The following is a 21,501-nucleotide window of genomic DNA, read 5'->3' as shown; positions in this document are numbered from 1 at the left end:
CCCCCAAGTAAATTTACAAAATACATGATTTGACATAAAGGCAGAAAACCAAAATCAGAACCCAAAACAAATCTAGGAATCAAAAACAAAAAGATGAGCATCCCTTGGCCCCCATTGGTTTGGAAATTAAAACAGCCCTTCTTTGGTGATGATCCAGACAATCAGTTCTCAGTCTTCATATGCCTGGACCAGTCAAGAGCATCTGACACAGTTTCTCACTTCCTCCAACTTAGTATACTTTATTCTCTTGGCTTCCAGAATACCCCATCCTCCTGCTTTTTGTCCCACACTCCAGTCTGTTGGTTTTTTTCTCCCAATTTCCTTTTTTTAAAAAAGATTTTATTTTTTTATTTGACAGACAGAGATCACAAGTAGGCAAAGAGGCAGGTGGAGAGAGAGGAGGAAGCAGGCTCACTGCTGAGCAGAGAGCCAGATGCGGGGCTCGATCCTAGGACCCTGGAATCATGACCTGAGCCAAAGGCAGAGGCTTTAACCCACTGAGCCACCAAGGTGCCCCTCTCCCAACCTCTTTTGTTGGATTGCCTCAAGGGTAAATCCTTGGTCATCTTCTCTTCTTTGTCTTTTGGGTGCTGATCTCAGATCGGTTCATGGCTTTGGTTCTCCTGAACTTTAGACTCATACATCCCTCTGATTATTCCGTAGCTTCACTGCATGTCTCATAGAAATTTCAAATCCAGCGTATTCAGAACTGAACTGGTCAGTGCCACCTCCACCTAAGCCTTCTCCATCCCAGTTCTGGGCAACCCCATCCCTCCAGAGGCTCAGGCTACAAACCTTGGAATTACGAATGACTCCTTCTTTTTCTAACACCACACATCTAATCTGTTAGGAAGTGTAAGGCGAATTGGGGAATTTATCACTATTCATCGTCTTTGCTGGACCACCCTGGTGCAGATCACCACTGGTACCTGCCCAGATTCCTGGTCTATGTGCCTCCACTCTTTCCCTCATTTGGGCTGTTCTCAATGAGGCAGTCAGAGAAATCCTTTGAAATTTAAAGTAATAGCACGTGCTTCCTGTGCTCTGGATCCTTGGTGGCTCCTTAGTTCTGCATGAGTGGAAGCTAAATTCTGGACAATGGTTTGGGAAGCTACCGGAGTCAGCCCTCACCTCTGTCTAATATCCACCCGCCTTTCTGCAGCCATGAACCACACTGGCTTCTTTACTGTTTCTTGAACATATCAGGTAATAGGGCCAGATTGATGGGATTAATGACTTCTGAACCTCCTTATTTATTTATTTATTTATTTATTTATTTATCTTCAGCATAACAGTATTCAATATTTTTGCACCACACCAAGTGCTCCATGCAATCTGTGCCCTCTCTAATACCCACCACCTAGTACCCCAACCTCCCACCCCCCACCCCTTCAGAACCCTCAGATCATTTTTCAGAGTCCATAGTCTCTCATGGTTCACTTCCCCTTCCAATTTCCCCCAACTCCCTTCTCCTCTCTAACTCCCCTTGTCCTCCATGCTATTTGTTATGCTCCACAAATAAGTGAAACCATATGATAATTGACTCTCTCTGCTTGACTTACTTCACTCAGCATAATCTCTTCCAGTCCCATCCATGTTGCTACAAAAGTTGGGTGTTCATCCTTTCTGATGGAGGCACAATACCCATAGTGTATATGAACCACATCTTCCTTATCCATTCATTCGTTGAAGGGCATCTTGGTTCTTTCCACAGTTTGGCGACCGTGGTTATTGCTGCTACAAACACTGGGGTACAGATGGCCCTTCTTTTCACTACATCTGTATCTTTGGGGTAAAAACCCAGTAGTGCAATTGCAGGGTCATAGGGAAGTTCTATTTTTAATTTCTTGAGGAATCTCCACACTGTTCTCCAAGAGGCTGCGCCAACTTGCATTCCCACCAACAGTGTAAGATGGCTCCCCTTTGTCCACATCCCCTCCAACACATGTTGTTTCCTGTCTTGCTTGCTAATTTTGGCCATTCTAATGGGTGTAAGGTGATATCTCAATGTGGTTTTTAATTTGAATCTCCCTGATGGCTAGTGATGATGAACATTTTTTCATGTGTCTGATAGCCATTTGTATGTCTTCATTGGAGAAGTGTCTGTTCATATCTTCTGCCCATTTTTTTTTAAAGATTTTATTTATTTATTTGACAGAGAGAGATCACAAGTAGGCAGAGAGGCAGGCAGAGAGAGAGAGAGAGGAGGAAGCAGGCTCCCTGCTGAGCAGAGAGCCCGATGCGGGACTCGATCCCAGGACCCTGAGATCATGACCCGAGCCGAAGGCAGCGGCTTAACCCACTGAGCCACCCAGGCGCCCATCTTCTGCCCATTTTTTGATATGATTATCTGTTTTGTGTGTGTTGAGTTTGAGGAGTTCTTTATAGATCCTGGATACCAACCTCCAAACTACTAGAACTCATACAGCAATTCAGTAATGTGGCAGGATACAAAGTCAATGTACAGAAATCAGTGGCTTTCTTGTACACTAACAATGAAAATACAGAAAGGGAAATTAGAGAATCGATTCCATTTACTATAGCACCAAGAACCATAAGATATCTGGGAATAAACCTAACCAAAGAGGTAAAGGATCTGTACTCGAAGAACTACAGAACACTCATGAAAGAAATTGAAGAAGACACAAAAAGATGGAAGACCATTCCATGCTCTTGGATCGGAAGAATAAACATTGTTAAAATGTCTATACTGCCTAGAGCATACTTTTAATGCCATTTCTATCAAAATTCCACCGGTATTCTTCAAAGAGCTGGAGCAAATAATCCAAAAATTTGTATGGAATCAGAAGAGACCCCGAATCGCTAAGGAAATGTTGAAAAACAAAAATAAAACTGGGGGCATCATGTTACCTGATTTCAAGCTTTACTACAAAGCTGTGATCACCAAGACAGCATGGTACTGGCATAAAAACAGACACATAGACCAGTGGAACAGAGTAGAGAGCCCAGATATGGACCCTCAACTCTATGGTCAAATAATCTTCGACAAAACAGGAAAAAATATATGGTGGAAAAAAGTCTCTTCAATAAATGGTGCTGGGAAAACTGGGCAGCTATATGTAGAAGAATGAAACTCGACCATTCTCTTACATCGTACACAAAGATAAACTCAAAATGGATAAAAGACCTCAACGTGAGACAGGAACCCATCAGAATCCTAGAGGAGAACATAGGCAGTAATCTCTTCGATATCAGCCACAGCAACTTCTTTCAAGATATGTCTCCAAAGGCAAAGGAAACAAAAGCAAAAATAAACGGTTGGGGGGGCGCCTGGGTGGCTCAGTGGGTTAAGCCGCTGCCTTCGGCTCAGGTCATGATCTCAGGGTCCTGGGATCGAGTCCCGCATCGGGCTCTCTGCTCAGCAGGGAGCCTGCTTCCTCCTCTCTATCTCTGCCTGCCTCTCTGCCTACTTGTAATCTCTCTCTGTCAAATAAATAAATAAAATCTTTAAAAAAAAAATAAACGGTTGGGACTTCATCAAAATCAAAAGCTTCTTCATAGCAAAGGAAACAGTCAAGAAAACAAAGAGGCAACCCATGGAATGGGAGAAGATATTTGCAAATGACAGTACAGACTTCTGAACTTTCTTGATCCTGACTCTGAGATCAAGAGTCCTATGCCCTACCCACTGAGCCAGCCGGGCACCCCAAGAATCTTCTGCCTTCAAGACCCTACTTGGAAAATCCGGACTTCCTCAGTGAATCTCGCCGGTTGCTCTCCTTGCCCACAAGGTGGCAGTGTCCACCTTCAATTACAGGTTTTCCCAGCCTTAAATTTGAGACTAAACCTATTTGTTTTCCTTGAGCCCAGTCAACGTGCCCTGCAGGACTTGACAGCGGGAAAATTCATGGAATGAGTGTAATTACCACTTGTGATCTAAGTGCTTTTAGGGATGAGGATTGTGTGAGAGCTTTCCCTGGGGGAGGAACACATGAAGAAGCTGATGTTGCTTTTGCGGGGCAGGGGGACACTTTGAAATAAAACTTATTTGTGGGAAGCGTGGGAGTGCATCCGGAGAGGTGACAGCACAGACTTACGTAGCATAAAGTAGGCTGACAACATGCGGATTTCACCACCAGGTGTACCTGTTTTTCACCTTGGCATAGGACTTTAACTCTCTGCCCATCCCCCGGATCCCACTGCTGTATCCCATCACCTGGGAAACACATGCCCTGTTCTGGTCCTCAGCTTCTTGTGCGATCCAGGGAAAGGACAACCCCTCTGTGGTCTTAGGTCCTCATTTCTGTTAGAAGCAACTTTGTTTCCTGTGGGAGGCAGCATTGTTTCGGAGGAAGAGCCTCTTTTGGAATGTCAGGCAGCTCTGCTCCTCCCTCATTGTTTGGTTTTAGTCCTTCCTACTGGAAGGGGAGGGGGAGACATGCTGTTGACCTTGAATCCTGACTTTTGTGCCCAGCCTGGTTGGCACAGAACCTTCAGATCACCAATTAAGGAGGCAAACAGAGAAATACTGTCACGGCTAAGATGCAACTCAACATGCGGACTTTATTAGCAAATCGGGTCTTCCAGAAACTACTCCTAGAGCTGCTGCCAAGCATAAACCCTGCTTAAGGCATGATGGTTTTCCCAGGCCTTTCGATTCTTTAGTATCCCACTCAAGACTGCAGGTTCCTGTCAATGTCCTTCAGCCCAAGACCACCAGGAATACAGAGCAGTTGAACAAGAAGGGTTTCATGGCTCTTTGCAAGGGTGAGCGCTCATTACAGGACCCATGGGGGCAGGGGAGCACTCAGTGTGAGGATGTTAGCAAGGATTTATAGGGCTGGAGCTTGTTTGATGACATTTAGGGTAAGTGTCAGAGAGTCTGGCTTTGCCTGGATGCTGCCCCGTATGAGGGTCATTCTTTGATGTGGTATGTTAATCCTATCTGTCGGCTGGAAGAATGAAGCAAAGTCGAAGCTGTCACTGTTAAAGAAGGAGCAGTCACTGGTATTTGCGACGATACAAGGATATTTGGTCTTTCTGTGTGTGTGTGTGTGTGTGTGTGTTAGCTGGAACTCCAGGTAGATGGGCTAAACGTTTGTGCTAGAATGAAGAGAGCTATCTCTTAAATGCCCTTTACAGGATGTCCTTGGTTAAAGGATTCCTTAGAGAAAATAACTTCATAATCTCTGAGGCATGAGTCCCTGGAAAATCTTTTAAGCTGTGGAGCTCTCTGGGGAACAAGATGGAGCTGTTTCATCATTTCAATCCTTCCAGTTGTGTGACCATACAGAACCCAGAAGGTCAGTCAGTGGCATGATCCATGATTCTGGGTGAACAAGTGTGTGTCCCATACAGGAGAGCAGGCAGGCAGGATCTGGTAGGTTATGCAGGAAGCACCATCCTCCCCTCTCTCTGTCTGAGCCTCTGGATTGCTTGTCTCCTCGGTAGTATTCATAAACTTTGACTCTTAGTATGATCTGTGATGAAGAATGATTTGACAACCCAGTCTTGCTTAAGGAGGCAAGGAAGTCTTAAAAGTGGAAAGAAAGCTCCACTGGAGAAACTCTGTGGCCCTAACCTCTACCTCTCCTCATATTTTCACCTCACTGGGCCTCGAAAAGTGGGATTGGGGCACTAAGTCTTGCCTGGTTATGTGCTTTTGTCTTTTTTTTATTGGGGGCGGGGAGGGATAGGGTGGCTGGGTGATGAACATTGGAGACGGTTGGTGCTATGGAGAGTGCTGTGAAGTGTGTAAGACTGATGATTCACAGACCTGTACCCCTGAAACAAATAATACATTATATGTTAATAAAATAAAATTTAAAAAGATTTATTTATTTATTTGAAAGAGGGAGAGAGGGGCGCCTGGGTGGCTCAGTGGGTTAAGCCGCTGCCTTCGGCTCGGGTCATGATCTCAGAGTCCTGGGATCGAGTCCCGCATCGGGCTCTCTGCTCAGCGGAGAGCCTGCTTCCCTCTCTTTCTCTCTGCCTGCCTCTCTGCCTGCTTGTGATCTCTCTCTGTCAAATAAATAAATAAAATCTTAAAAAAAAAAAAAAGAAAGAAAGAGGGAGAGAAAGAGTAGTGGAGAGGAGGGGCAGCGGGGGAGACAGCATCTCCAGCAGGACTCCTTGCTGAGTGCAGAGCCCTCTCTACTCAGGGCTCCATCACAAGACCGTGAGATCATGACCTGAGCCGAAGCCAAGAGCAGGACAGGTAACTAACTAACTGACTGAGCCACCCAGGTGCCCCACATGCTATCGTCTTTAACTGGAGGGATGATGAGAAAAAAACATCGTAGCTGAGAGAAAGGGGGGAGGGCACAAAAATGACGGGGGGTGACCGGGTGGCGATCCGTGTTCATCTCTGCTGGACACCGGAGTTCCTAAAGCCGTGGTTTTCTCTCAACCCAGGTCCTAGGACTTTCCAAGATTCTCAAACGTTTGGTCTAATTGCTCAAGTGACTCTAAACAGAAAATGAAAGTTTTATTATGACCTTCATTGTAATACATGTTTATTCTAGGAAGATTCGAAGTATAAGGAAGGGAGAATGACAAAGTAAAGCAACACTTCTACGCCGCGCAACCAGACACAACTATTTTTATAGCATGGTTTAATGCGAGCCTTTTTCTCCCCTTCAGTTTCTAAAGTTCAGTTGTGATTGTACTATATCTCTGCATAAAAAAATTGACCCCCCCCTCCTTTTTATGTCTGTCTGTCTGTCTGTATTTATATTTAAATTCAAGTTAGTTAACATATAGTGTGTTACCAGGTTCAGGGTAGAGTTTAGTGATTGATCAGTAACATCACAAGTGCCCCATCCCCCAGTGACCCCATCCCTCCCCCACCTCCCCTCCAGCAACCCTCAATTTATTCCTTAGTATTAAGGAGTCTCTTATAGTTTGACTTTGTTTTTACCTTGATTTTTTTTTCCTTCCCTTCCCTTATGTTCATCTGTGAACATGAGTGAAATCATATGGTGATTATCTTTCTCTGACCAACTTATTTTGCTTAGCATAATGCCCTGTAGTTGCACCCAGTTTGTTGCAAATGGCAAGATTTCATCCTTTCTGATGGCTGAGGCATATTCCATTGTAGATATACACCACATCTTCTTTATCCATTTATCTGTCGATGGACATGTGGGCTCTTTCCATAGCTTGGCTGTTGTGGACATTGCTGCTGTAAACATTGGAGTGCACGTGCCTCTTGCAGTCACCATGTTTGTATCCTTTGGATAAATACCCAGTAGTGCAATTGTTGGGTTGTAGAGTAGCTCTATTTTTAACTTTTTGAGGAAACGCTACACTGTTTTCCAGAGTGGCAGCACCATCTTGCATTCCCACTACCAGTGTAAGAGAGTTCTAACACCCTACCATATTTTAGGTACCTTGGATAATACATGAATCCATTTTTACTGTAAGCCAGTAATACAGAAAATATGGGGTGAAAGTAGAAATTCGCCTTTATTTTTCTTCTGAGAGACAACCCCAATTGCCAGTTTAATGTGCATCTTCTTTCTGTTTCCTACAAGGTGAGGTCTACCGTCGTCACGTCATGTAAAATAAACATCCCCGAAGAGATTCCAAACTCTTTATAAATACAATGTTCAAAGGCTACTTTATATTCCACTGAGCGAAGACACCTTTTGAATTCATCCCCTTCTATTGGCTGCGCCCCTCTAATCTCTCCAGAACCCATCAAAAAAAGCAAAGCCACAACATAGGCAGATAGAAACCCACAGCGGTTATGAATGCAGTTAGATTTTGCATGTCACAACAACTGGGGGAGCACACAAGAAAAATCACTTTCAAAATGAGGATACTGATTCATACTTAATCAGTGAGTGAATGGTTTTGTTTTTGGTTCTGTTTCTGTCTTTTGTAGCAAAAAATTAGAGAACTTTATACAATTTATTGGGGTTTTAAGTTTTAGTGCCTTTGACAAGTTGCCAGCACCCCGATTGTAACTTGTTCTGTTCCTTCTCAGCCTTGAACCATGATATGGCTCTTGGTAGGACCTAGGTGAGAATTTATGGACTGGAAGAGTGGATGGATGAATGGATCAACAGGATGAGGGTTAAAACCTACAATGGAATGTTACTTGGTCTTAAAGGGGCAGTGGATTCTGACACCTGCTACAACACGGATGAGCTGTGAGGGCAGTTGTGCTGGGTGAAATCAGCCAGTGAGGGAGACAAACAGGGCGATTCCGCTAACGCAGTTTCTAATTCCCTGGTTTGGAAAGTGGGAGGACAATTTCCAGGGGCTGGGAGGAGTGGGGAAGGGGAAGCTCTTGAAAAATTCTTGCTTCGGCCTTTTCTACTTTTCCCATTCTGACTTGGTCGGCCTGGAGTCAGGCACCGTACCTTTTCCAAAACTCTGGAAGCTCTGGTTACTGGAGCACTGGTCAGCTCTGGTTACTGGAACACTGGTCAAGGGTGGTGGGAGCTGAGAGCCACAGGGCCAGATGACTTCCAACTGCCCGCCTGGTTTCAGCCCAGACAGCCCTCGGGAATAGCCCCAGGGGTGACAATCACCACATCATAGTCTCCAGCACAAGCGTCAGGTCTACCTGGAAGTATCACCATTTTGGGACAGATGAGCCATTTTTAAAGAAAAAAATTTTTGAATTTCCAGAAACGGCTCATATTCTTTCCATGCTGCTGCTTTGGTCAGAGCTTCACCTCCGTCTCTGCTGGACACGGGAATGCCCAAGCCCTTCTGATTCTCTGTACCAGGCATCTGACTGAGAACAGCTTTCATTGGCTGCTGTTGGGGACAAAAGCGAAGCCTGGGGACTTTTGCAAAGAAGCTGCACTTGTGACTATGAAGCTCTTTCCTGCAATGACCTGTATAAATGAGTTGGGCAGATGTCTCTGGACGGTGTCATCCTAATGCCTTTTTATTTCTTTATATTTATGCCAGGAAAAATGCTGACCTGCACATTTAGGGTGAAATGTTTACTTTTGAATTCAAGGATCAAAAATAGCTTCATAAAGTCTGTCTTCAGACTTCTCTCTGCCTCTCCTCATTTTTCTCTAACTTTGGGGCACTTGGAGGCTATGGTCACGGAGACAGAGAAAGGGAAGGTAGCTGAGTCATAAACTCTTCCAAGGTCTATTTCAACTCTAATGTTCTGTCACTCTGCCCTGTCTAAACAAGGATCTCTGTGAAATTTTTAGCCTGGGATTCTTGAGTCCAGAAAGTAGTGTTCTTGAATTGGGTCTATATGCCTAAGAAATGTAAAAATAATTTTGGAGGTTTGTGAGTTCTGTAGGAACCTCCACCGAGTCTTTGGTGATTACATAAGAATACATTCATGAAAGCATCTGGCATATAGCGGGGACTCAGTACACATCCCTTTCTCTTTCCTGCCAGATATTTTGTAGTGGAAAATTCTCTTGCTTTTCATCTTAGGAAGACATCTCTCCTCCTTCAGCCTTTGTCTGTCTCAAGTCCCACAGATGCTGCTAGGGCCAAAGGTAGAAAAATTATATGAGGGAGTTGGAAACAGCACATTTCTGAGAAGGCCACTGCATTAGATTAATGGAACTAAAGCACGATTCCCATGAACACCGTCAGGTGCCCCATAAATTTTGATTGACATTGAAGTACATAATGCAATAACCTTTTTTTCCTTTAAATGTATGATGCATGGAGAAAACCCGGTGGAAAATAGTTTCCTGGCACAGCTTTGGAAGGCAGCTAAGATGCAGTTAAAATGTCCTGTGCAGATTGGGGAACGGAGGGACCTCGGCATGAGAGACCATTGTCCCCAACCCCGGAAGCCAGACACATGTGGTGTGGTAGCTCATGGAATCCTCACAGACCTTCATGAGTGAGGTGTTAGTACTTCCCTTTTATAGATGGGGAATCTGAGGAGCACTTTGCTGTGGTAGTGAGGTAGGAGCCTGACCTTCAGGACACATCTGGCTTTCCCATGACCTTGATGCTTTGCTTAAGTTCACAGCCATCAAAAGTCCTCATCTGTAAAATGGGACAATGGTGGTGTCTCCCTGTGACAGAGACTCTTTCTTCTCTAGAATTGAAACAATGATTTTAGGCCATCTCGGTGGAAGGTTGCATTTCTCACTTTCACTTGCAGCCAGGTGTGGTCTGTGACATTTTAGCAAATGAAATAAGAGCAAATAGAAAGAACGTCTTCTAAGTATCTGTTCTTAGGAGGCGGCCCACATACCCATCACTGTTGCTGTTTTCCTCTCCTCTTCCTTCTTCTTTTTCTTCCTCTTTCTTTCCCCTACTGTTTTGTGCTGGCTGGAATGTAGTCATGATGGCTGGAACGGAAGCAGCCATTTTGGACTGAGCAGATGGGTCTCTCATATGTGGAATGTCATAGAAATCCCAGATACTGGCCTTGAGATTGAGATATATAAGAGAAATAAAGCTTTCTCTTCAGTCCCTGAAATTTTAGATCTTATTAACCCAAGTCAAATCCTGATACATTTGCTAATAGAAATGTTTTGAGGTTAAATGAGGTACATATGTAAAATGTTTATTAAGTCCCCAGTAAGTGCTATGTGTTATTATTTTATTATTGTTATTATTACTATTACTACTATTATTATTATCTCAGTCCACCTAGGGTGGGCTGGATTACTGATCTGGAATTCCATCCTTTGGTTGTTTTATATCAAAACTATTATATTTTTTATAGGCTAATTCTTACTAAGGTGAGGGTGGATGCCATGCCCATCCAAAGCTGAGAGAGAAAGGAGACCATCATATTGCCTGGGGCCAAGGGGGTAGACTGTGGTGTTACCCTCTGAGTTGTGTTTGCACCCTAGATCTGACTCCTAGTAGCTGGTGGTGGTCTCACCACCCCAGGTGTGGACATACTGACTCTCTGCGCCCCTCCACAACCTGTGAGCATGAGCTCCAGACCTAAATTAGCTGGGGAATTATGGGCTACACCTGCTTCTGTTGGCGGCAGATGATTGCTTATAGCCAGGGGCAGGAAAAGAAAGATAAGAAATTGAATGCTGGGGCGCCTGGGTGGCTCAGTGGGTTAGGCCGCTGCCTTCGGCTCAGGTCATGATCCCGGGGTCCTGGGATCGAGCCCCGCATCGGGCTCTCTGCTCGGCCGGGAGCCTGCTTCTTTCTCTCTCTCTCTGCCTGCCTCTCTGCCTGCTTCTGATCTCTCTCTGTCAAATAAATAAATAAAATCTTTAAAAAAAAAATAGAATGCTGACGTTGAGTGAGTTTTATTCTGTGTGCTGGGCACTGTTCTGAAAGGATTTACCATGTGCTTTATTTAAGCCCAGAACATCTGTATTAGGTAGATACTTTACAGATGAGGAAACAGAGTCCAGAGGGAGGCTGACTTTCCCAAGGAACACAGCACAGGCAGGCAGCCCAACTCAAGGGCTTTCCTCCTTGTCCTAAACAAAGGGGTTTTCCGACATTTCCTTTTCCAAGAAGAACTGGTGGGAAGGGTGGCTTCTGTGTCAAAAGGTCAGTCAGTGCCTCACTAATGTTTTCTGATTCCTTGGCTTATTAAGGGGAAGCCAGTCTGAACTGGGAAAGCAGAAGACCCTCTGGAGTGGAAAAGAAGTTCAGGAGGGAATGGGAAACTGGGGCTCTTTATTTTCCCCGGGGGCAAGTTGCCTGACTTGGTACTGTCCCTAAGATCCTCACTGCAAAGGCAAGAGTTTATTCAGATAATGATAGCTGAGTGCTCCAGGGGAGTGCTCCCACTTCTTTGTCCCAAGGAAATGATGGGTTTCCATGTACCTGTTACCAGAAACGCAGGAAGAGTTCTAGTTTCTGTCTTCTCCAGCACCCTTAGGTCCCCTCATTCCTCCAGCCCCTCTTTCCTGCCAGCATTCTCCCTGCCAGGGGTTGTATGGGGGGAAATGGACTTGGAAATCTGTTTCAGAGACTTTTCTCTTTCTTTGGGCGAGCTTAGAATTTTCCAGTGATGGGTCGAAAAGAAAAAAAAAATCTGATGAGACCGCATTAAAAAAAAAAAAGATTTTATTTATCTATTTGAGAGAGAGAGGGCATGGACGGGGAGTGGGGTGGGGAGAAGCAGGCTCCCAGCTGAGTAGGGAGCTCAACCCAGGACCCAGGATCATGACCTGAGTGAAGGCAGATGCTTAACCGACTAAGCCATCCAGGTGCCCCAAGATGAGACAACTTTCACGCTTAAAACCATCCAATGGTTTTCCACTGTAATTAGAACAAAATCTGAAATCGTTTCTTTGGTCCAACGGGACTAAATGTTCTACCGCTTGATTATTGTTTCTGACTTGATTTCTTAACCCTTCTCTTGTTTGTTCCTTTCTGCTGCAGCTGTGCTGTGCGCCACAGGGCCTTTGTATCTGCAGTACCCTCTGTCTGGAATGCTCTCTTCATCATTCAGTCTCAACTTAAATGACCTCTTAGCTCTCCTGGCCAGCCTCCCCAATCAGTCATTGCTTCAGTAAGCAATGCTGCCCCTCCCCATTGATTTTTCTGAATACTTTAAATAATTCGTACTTATTTTGTTAGCTGATTTGCTTGTTTGTGTACTGTATCTCTAACCAGAGTGATCTCCAGGAGAGGCAGGGGCCTTGCAGTGTAGGGAGGGTAATGCTCATCTCCTAAACAATACTACATGATTGGATGAGACAATGCTTCTGAAACTACTTGACCCAGAGCCAGGGGTTCCCAAGTGACAGTGGGAATTGTCAGGGACATTGGAAGTGACAGTGTTCCCAAGTGACCCTGGGTAATTATGCTCCAGAAATATGTTTGAGATCTAACCTTCCATGCTTTGTTTTATTTTCCATGTTTTATCTTGCAGACATAAAGACTGCCAAAAGATAGGGAAGGCCTTCACAACTGCGTTTCTTTCTAAGGACCCCTGCAGCAGCACGGAACAGGACTACCAGCCCCTCCTGGAGCTGACTGCTCAAACTGTCCCTTGCAACAAGGTAACAGGGGCAGACTCTTGGCTTTTAAAACAGAGGATAAAAGCCAAAGGAAGGGGCCATAGGACCACATTTTGACCAGAACGAGGGAAGAGGAACATCTGGAGATTGGAATGTATGAGTGGTTGGCCGAGATGGAGTTTGTGGGGTTTTGGGGGGACCAGGATCTCATCAGGATTTAGGACGTCTGGGGAAGGATGGTGAGAGAGAGAAATGGGAATGGGTAAAGAGGAGGGAGACGTGGCCAAAAATCAGGCAAAAACGAGCCTTCCTGAAACCCAACCCAATCCAACCCAAACAAAAATGACCCAACCTTACATAATTGCCAACTCCGATGATGATGATGTTAATGACAACTCACAGTCACCCTGTAAAACAAACAGGTCAAGAATCAAGACCCCCATTTTACCAGTGAGAAAACCTAGGCTTGGTGAGGTCAGGGGTCAGTGAGGGCTCAAGTCTGATGGCCTCCAGAGTGACCAGCTGAAATGTTAATAGTGTAGGATTAGGAGCCGGAGTGGCCTGGGTTTTATACATTGATTGTTCCATAAAAGGCTTGTAATGGGTGCATCTTTCCTGAAGTCTGCATTTAAGATGAGAATTCAGTGCATGCTCATCATCTTTGTGAAGCTCCCGAGCCGGCCCCATGTTACAGCCGCTCATCCCAGCTTGGAGAGACGGGGACAGGAGAGAGCTCCTGCCCGAGCAGGGAGGCTCTGCTTGGTAAACGAGCCCCCGGTGACAAGCATTGAGGCCACAGACGTGAGACTAAGCACTTTATTTGCAGTTGTCTCATTGTGTCTCCTCATGCCCCTGAGTTCCTTATGTTTATTACCCGTACCATTTTATAGTCAGGGAAAGTGAGGAGTAGCAAGGTTTTGGCTGCCTGGGGTCCGACAGCTGTAAGGGCTGGGCAGGGGGGACTTCCGGGGCGGCAGGCGTCTGGGGCCCACACTTCCACCCATACCCTCCACTGCCTCCTGTCAAGAAGGAGTAGACCCATGGGCTCAAGATTGTTCTGAAATTTGAACTTACGCACTTTTACAAGGGACCCCTCCCCCAAATTCACAGTATTTGTCTTTTTATTTTCCTTTTTTTTCTCTTTGTGGGGGTAGGAGAGTGTTTGGGAAAGCAGCAGAGATTATGGAGCACGTGAAGAATATAAGAGCACTTTTCCCAGAAAATAGCATGGAGACAAAATGGTTTTGCAGATAACTTTAGGAATTTCCTAATGCCTGCTCCAGATGTGTTCTGGTTCTGTGTTCGTTGTAAGATTGTGATTGGTGGTTTTCAGACTTTTGTTTACTGTCACCAAAAATAACAAGGCATTTAGTATTATGACCTAGAACACACACACACACACACACACACACACACACACACACACACACACTCCCCATGCTCTCAGGATCACACACAGAAAGCAGTGATTACTCTGTGTGATTTTTCTCTGATACTCTGTTTTTCTTTCATTTAAAAAGATACGGAGTTTTTGTGTGTGTGTGTGTGACTTACTGAATTGCTCTTGATGACAGATTGTGTTTTCCTATCCTAGACCCTCTTTTGGAGCAAATCCAGCCAGCTGGCCCATGACTACACGCGGGTCCAGGGGGACCTGTTCACCCTGGAGGACACACTGCTGGGCTACATGGCGGATGGCCTCAAGTGGTGTGGAGACCCGCACTCTTCAGGTGAAGACCAGGGCCTTTTGGGGTTGCCCAGGGACGTGTTGGGTAAAGGAGCCCCGGCTCTGCCTCGATGCCATCTCCAGCCTTAATGATGATCCAGGCTCATGTAAAAGACTGTTCCTTCTCTTCTTTTCTTTTCTTTTCTTTCTTTCTTTCTTCGACAGAGAGAGATCACAAGTAGGCAGAGAGGCAGGCAGAGAGTGAGGAGGAAGCAGGCCTTTTAGGGGCCCCCATGTGCCCCTAAAAGACCGTTCTTTATTTCTGGAAAAACGGACTTCTGAGTTTGGGGTTGTCTGTATTCCCTGATTCCCTCCTTTCTTTCTTTGAAAATATTTTATTTATTTATTTGACACAGACAGAGATCATAAGCAGGCAAAGAGGCAGACAGAGAGAGAGGAGGAAGCAGGCTCCCTGCTGACCAGAGAGCCCAATTCGGGGCTCGATCCCAGGACCCTGAGATCATGACCTGAGCCAAGGGCAGAGGCTTTAACCCACTGAGCCACCCAGGCGCCCCCGATTCCCTCCTTTTTGAGAGCAAGTGTAGCTGCTTCTAGATTGGCGGTGTTTTGCTTTCTATCAGGCCAGTATTCAGGACTAAAGAGTGCTAGAGCTGGATGTAGCCTGAGAGGGAGCCAGGCCAAAGTCCTTCCTCCCCAGAGCCACCCCAGCCACGGCCCTGGCCACGGCAGCAGAAGGCTGGGCTCCTCTGTGTCTCAGGCCAGCGTAGGGCTTTGCTGTTATTTTTCAGAGGCCGCCTTATCTTATCTTACCCAGAAAGACCCAGAACACCACACTGAGGGAAGATGATTTCTAATCAGAAAATCCTATTGAGCCTGTTTTCACTTCTTTTCTTTCTCTTTTTATTTATACTGAGCGTATTTTTACTTTATGTTGTTTTATTATTTCTTTAAGAATAAAAATTAAAAATTAAAAAAAAATTTTTTTTAAAAGATTTATTTATTTGCAATAGAGAGAGAGAGGGAGAGCATGAGGTGAGGAGGAGCAGAGAGAGCGAGAGCGAGAGAGAGAGAGAGAGAGAGAACTCTCAGGTAGACTCCTTGCTAAAGGTTGGAGCCCAGCACGGGTTTTGATCCCAGGACCCCAAGATATGACCTGAGCTGAAATCAACAGTCAGACGCTTACCCAACTGAGCCATCTCGGTGCCCCGCTTTTGACTATTTTAAAAAGTAAGCACTTAAAGACTGACTATAAAACTTCTTCATTGCAGATTTACATCATTTCTTATTACAACAATGATGCATGCTTATTTGCAAAGTACTTGTATATTATGGAAATGTATAAAAGTAAAAAATGAGGGCTTCTGGGTGGCTCAGTGTGTTAAGCCTCTGCCCTCAGGTCGGGTCATGATCTCAGGGTCTTGGGATCAAGTCCCACATCAGGCTCTCTGCTTAGAGGGGAGACTGCTTCCCCACTGCCATCCCTCCCCCTGCCCTGCCTGCCTCTCTGCCTACTTGTGATCTCTTTGTCAAATAAACAAACAAAATCTTAAAAAAAAAAAAGAAGTAAAAAAAATGAAGGTCACCCTGTACCTTCCCCACTCCTAGGTTTATATTATTTCTCAGAAGGGGATTGTTGTCAATATTTCGGTACAAAGCCTTCCCACACATGGCCCCACACTCACATGAACATATATATTAAAATGTACACATACTGTTTTGCAACTTTGCTTTATTCATCTAGAATTAGTAGATAGAAATACAGCTGTATTGGGGAGCCTGGGTGTCCCAGTCGGTGGAGCACCAGACTCTTGGTTTTGGTGCAGGTTATGATCTCAGAGTTGGGAGATGGAGGCCCTGGTCAGGTTCCGTGCTCAGTGCAGAGTCAGCTTGGGTTTCTCTCCGCCTCTCCCTCTGCCCCTCCCCTCTCTGCTCGCTCTCGCTCGCTCTCTCTCAAATAAATAAATAAAAATATTTCTAAAAAAGATTTTGTTTATTTATTTGACAGAGAGATACAGCGAGAGTAGGAACATGAGCAGGGAAACTGGCCAAGAGAAAGCAGGCCTCCCGCCAAGCAGGGAGCCTGATGCGGGGCTTGATCCCAGGACCCTCATGACCTGAGCTGAAGGCAGATGCCTCATGACAGAGCCACCCAGGAGCCCCTGAATAAATAAAATCTTAAGAAAAAAAAAGATACAGCCATTTTTTTTTTTTAAAAAGCCCTCATTTGTCTCCTTTATGGACGTTAGCATAACTTATCTAATGAATTTCTGACTGATGGACATTTAGGTATTGCTATTGCCAGTGTTGCAAGGATCACTGTGTACAACACACAAAGACACACACACGGATACCATGGGCACATGCACATCTGGCTGCTTGGGGAAGTGCTTTGGAAAGGTAAATTTCTACAAATGAAATTTCAGTGCGGAACAAATTGCGGTAGGAGCTGATACTGTCATTCAAAAGGTGGTAATCACTTACACACTCATCAGAATATGGGAGGTCACTTATTTGCTCATTCCTCCCGCCAGTACTGGTTCATACTTAGAAAAATGTCTTGGCCAATTTGATAAGCAAATAATACCTTGACTTGTTTTGCTTTGCTCTGATTATGAGGCTGATCATATTTATGTCATTTAATGGTAGATATTTCTATTTCTTTTATAAACTGGCAGTTCGTGTATCTTAGCTGTTTTTATTGGGATGCCTGTTATTTTCTTACTTACAGATGTTCTTTATAAATTCAGAATATTAGCTAATACTTGCTGCTCAGTCATAAAAATCCCAGCCATCAGGGGCGCCTGGGTCGCTGTCGATTAAGCGACCAACCCTCAATTTTGGCTCAGGTCATGATCTCAGGATTGAACCCTGGGATTGAGCCCTCTGACTGAGCTCTGACCAGGCTCTGTGCTCAGTGCAAGTCTGCTTGTCCCTCTCTCCCTGCTCCTCCCCCCATTCATGATCTTTCTCAAACATATAAAATCTTAATAAAAAAAAAAAAAAAGAGAGAGAAGTGCCTGTGTGGCTCTGTCAGTTAAGCATCTGCTTTTGGCTAAAGTCATGATCCTAAGGTTTGTGGGATGGAACTCTGCTTCAGCAGGTTCCCTGCTCAGTGCAAAGCCTACTTCTCCCTCTCCTTCTGCTCCTTCCTCTACCCCTACTTGTGTGCTCTCTCTCTCAAATAAATAAATAAAATCTTTAAAAAAAAAAAAAAGTCACATGTTCTACCAACTGGGCCAGCCAGAAGGCCCTAAATTTTATAGTTTTTGCCATGTTTCTTGCTTTCCATTTTACATTTCCCATTTTGCAGGTCAGCTTTTCTTAGTCATTCATTTATTTCTTTCAGGTTTTAAATTTGTTTGCTGTAAAACCTTCTCCCTTTGGCTTTACTTTTCAATTCTAGATCATGTCGTTTCTGAAAACAGGGCTTCTCTCGGATTCATTTTTTTCTCCTCAGGACCTAACCCTCAATTAATGGTTGTGTAGTCAAGTGGGTGAAAAAAGCAAAAGTAGGTACACATATACACACATGATAGACTATTATTCATTCTTTTTTCAAAAAGAAAATCCTGCCGTTTGCAATGATAGATAAATCTGAGGGCATCGTGCAAAGTGAAATAAGCCAGACAGAGAAAGATAAGTAGTGCATGAAATCGCTTACATGTGGAATCTTAAAAGAAGAAAAACTTCCTCAAACTCCTAGAAACAGAGAGAAAAGTGGTTGCCAGGGGCTGGGAGGTAGGGGAATGAGGGAGAGGTTGGGAAAAGGGCACAAACTTTCAGTTATAAGATGAATAAGGTCTGAGGTTCTAATGTACAGCATGGTGATTATATTTGCTAACATTATTATATAATTGGAATTTGCTAAGAGAGCAGAACTTAAATGTTCTCTCATACACATAAAAAGATCAATACGGGAGATGAGAAATGTGTTAAATTAACTCCATATGTGGGGGAATCTTTGCACAATCTCTCTCTCTCTCATATATATATGTGTGTGTATATATATCCTCACATTGTACACTTTAAATATCTTACAATTTTGTCAATTATATCTCAAAAGATAATTTAAACCATTTTTGTGCACTAGACGGATATGCCTGGGAGACGTACCATGGAAATGATGTATTTGTGCTCTACATCTGCTGAATCTCACGGACTCCTGAGCCTGTCTTCTTGGGGGAGAGTGAGCATAGAAGGACTCAGAGGCTCTCTGAACCCAGGGATGTGGGGGCTGAGGCAGGTCAGGGAGAAAGACTGGTCAGCAAGAGAGAATTGGCAGGAAGTGGAGGAGTAGTTGGCAAGAGTGGCCCCTGAGGGTCCAATTTTATCCCTGGTTTTTCCTGGAAGAGGGGATCTTGGAAGAGGGCTTGTTTCTGCCAGATGAACTTTTGCTGTAATTTCCCAGAATGATGACTCAGAGCTGGTCACTGTGTTCCTGTCTGGAATTTGGAGGATAAGGTAAGGACTTGGAAGGGACGCAGGGGCATTTAGTTAAATTGGGTCCAGATGAGTCCATTCTCCCTCCTCCGTCTTGGCAGTGGTGGCCATTGGAATATGGCCCCGCTGTGATCGAATAGCCCGGGAAAAACGGAGCTTAATTACACCCTTACTTTTCTACTTTAATTATTTTCTAAAACCTATGTCTTTTAGAAATGAACTATCAGTCTTGTCCAGACTGGAGGGAAGACTGCAGCAACAACTCGTTTTCTGTGTTCTGGAATGCAGTGTCCAAAAGGGTAAGTGCTAAAAGGAAATCTTAGAATTTTAGAGACCAGAGAACTTTAGAGATCATCCAGTCAGGGGTTGGTTTTAATCCTTTTTTACACCACAAATCCTTTAGGGAAAAAAGTTTAGGATTCTTTCTTGGGAATAACGTATCTAAGCACATAACAGTAGATTTTCATATACAATTTTAGGGCATTCATGGACGGTCTGAGGGCTCTAGTTGGAGAATCTCTGCTCCTACCCAGGTTTTGGCTTTGGTTGCCAGGAACCTCCAGCTTGGTTTAATCCTCTGATCTAGGCATTGACCTAACTTAGATCCCTGATCAGTCTGAATGATCAACGTTTGGAGACCACTTACTATGAGCCAGGTGAGGCCTCATGAGTATGTTGAGTCCCTACTAAACTTTGTATAATCATACAGAGGCGCTATATAACTTTTTGTTTGCTTGCTTGTGGTTTCTGAGAAAGGTTCCTGCTTATTTTCTCACTCTCTGATATGTCTTGGGAGCAGTGCTCTTGTGAACAACTCTTAAAGACAAGCCACATTTCATATGTGTCAAGCACGAGCTTGGAGCTAGGAGCACATTGAAAGTGATGTAAGGTGCCCTACCGTGGTGAGCTTCCCTGGGGCTACAGCTTTATTCTGGCTAAATGCTCATACATGTACCAAGACAAGTTTGTTTTGATCCGATGAGATCCTTTCTTTTTCTGACAAGAGAGGCAGAGCTCTTTGGGGTTTGAATTTCCCTTGCACTTCCTTGCTTCCAAGTGATGCGACCTTGGGGCAAATTGACCCAGTGCTTATTTCCTGGGGGCTCTTGAAAATCATAGATGGCAGGCTCAGCACTTGGCCCCAGAAGCACTCTATTGACTTAGCCCTTGGGATGGGTAGAAATCAGGCCCCTGTCTTCTGTTCGTCACACCCAGCCAAAAGACAGAAGCTGCGCTGGACTCTTACAATTTGGTTTCAAATGGTTCAGTGGTGTTTTATCACCTGCAGAGTAAAGGCCAGATTCCTTGGCCAAGCATTCACGGCCCTCTGTGAACTCACTTTTCTACCCAACTTCTGCATCCATTGAGGTTTTGACCAAAACCACTGTTTTCTCAAACCCGTAGGCCTTTCTGTTCGCACCTGCCTCAACCCTTCCTGGGTGAGATCCTACCTGTCCTGTAGGCCCTAGCTTTTGTTGCCCTCTGCCATGCCTTTTCTATTTCTTTCCTAATCACCATCACTGACTATTTAGACTTCTCCTCTTCCCTTCCCTTCCTCCTTCCCTCTTTTCCCTCCATAGATTTTCTCTGGGTGCCCACCCTGTGCCATAAACCAGCTCCAGGCTTCAGGGCTGTGGTGCATAAAACAGCCAGGCTCTCAAAGAACACTCAGTACTGGCAGCTAAACCCACAAGGAGCTCATCTTCACGGTACAACATAGTAGTGAACCTGAGCTGAACCTGAGCTGGTCCCAGGGGGCCTGGGGGCCTCTTGGAGGGAACATGTAGATTGCTTTGCTTTGTTCATTTTGTTTTTCCCAGTGCCTAGCAAAGATTCTAGCTGAGTATTCATTGCAGGAAGAAATAAAACTCCTTGCTCAGTGATTCCTTCCTTCCTTTGTTCCTTCCTTCCCTATTTCCTTTTGTGCCCGTGCACACCTGTATCCCTTCTCTCCTCAGTCTCCCCTTTCTTCTTGTCCCTTGCCCTTGCCCTTGAATTGTCCACCTGCTCCCACTAAATGACACGTGCAGTGTCTACAGCACATGACACAAAAAAGTGCTTTTATCTTCCTCCTCCAGCAATGTTTTTCTTACTCCCTGGACTTTCAGCTTCTGAACCATCAATTTAGCAACCTTGTGAACAGTGAGGTTGAGCTCCGTTGTTCAAACACAGATTGGAGCAGCCGCTTCCAGAATTCTTATTTGAAGCATAATCCTGCCAATGTCTTAGGATGCAAATTACATACACCTGGCAATACTGAGGGAGCCCTATACAGGCTCTTCCCTCTTTAACCTGCTAATGCTGAGTTGTTTCAGAAGGAGCTGTTGGGGTGTGGCAATTAAGTTTGCATGCTGAGGAATGGTGGGCTTTTTTTTTTTTTTCTTTTAAGTTTGCAGAAGACGCCTGTGGTGTGGTCCATGTGGTGCTCAATGGGTCCATCAGTAACACCTTTGATGAAAGAAGGTACTGGTTTCTTTGCAACCTATTTGCAGGTGTTAGTGCAGCCTCCTGTTACAT

The 21,501-nt window shown here is 44.7% G+C and overlaps 1 protein-coding gene across 2 annotated transcripts in view; it reads left to right on the top strand.

The window, feature by feature from the left end:
• The window catches only part of CD38 (CD38 molecule), a 47,552-nt gene that overhangs the window by 20,512 nt on the left and 5,539 nt on the right, over positions 1 to 21,501 (top strand). For both annotated transcript variants that reach the window (XM_082728728.1, XM_082728727.1), the window contains exons 2-5: positions 12,770 to 12,899; positions 14,452 to 14,587; positions 19,198 to 19,283; positions 21,374 to 21,447. In XM_082728728.1, coding sequence (XP_082584854.1) covers positions 12,770 to 12,899; positions 14,452 to 14,587; positions 19,198 to 19,283; positions 21,374 to 21,447 — 426 coding nt within the window. The remainder of the gene's footprint in view (positions 1 to 12,769; positions 12,900 to 14,451; positions 14,588 to 19,197; positions 19,284 to 21,373; positions 21,448 to 21,501) is intronic.

Source organism: Mustela nivalis (genome assembly GCF_964662115.1).
Source record: "Mustela nivalis genome assembly, chromosome: 4".
Lineage (NCBI taxonomy): Eukaryota > Metazoa > Chordata > Mammalia > Carnivora > Mustelidae > Mustela > Mustela nivalis.
Note: the sequence above shows the minus strand (reverse complement) of the source record. Positions and strands in the feature narration are given on the sequence as shown.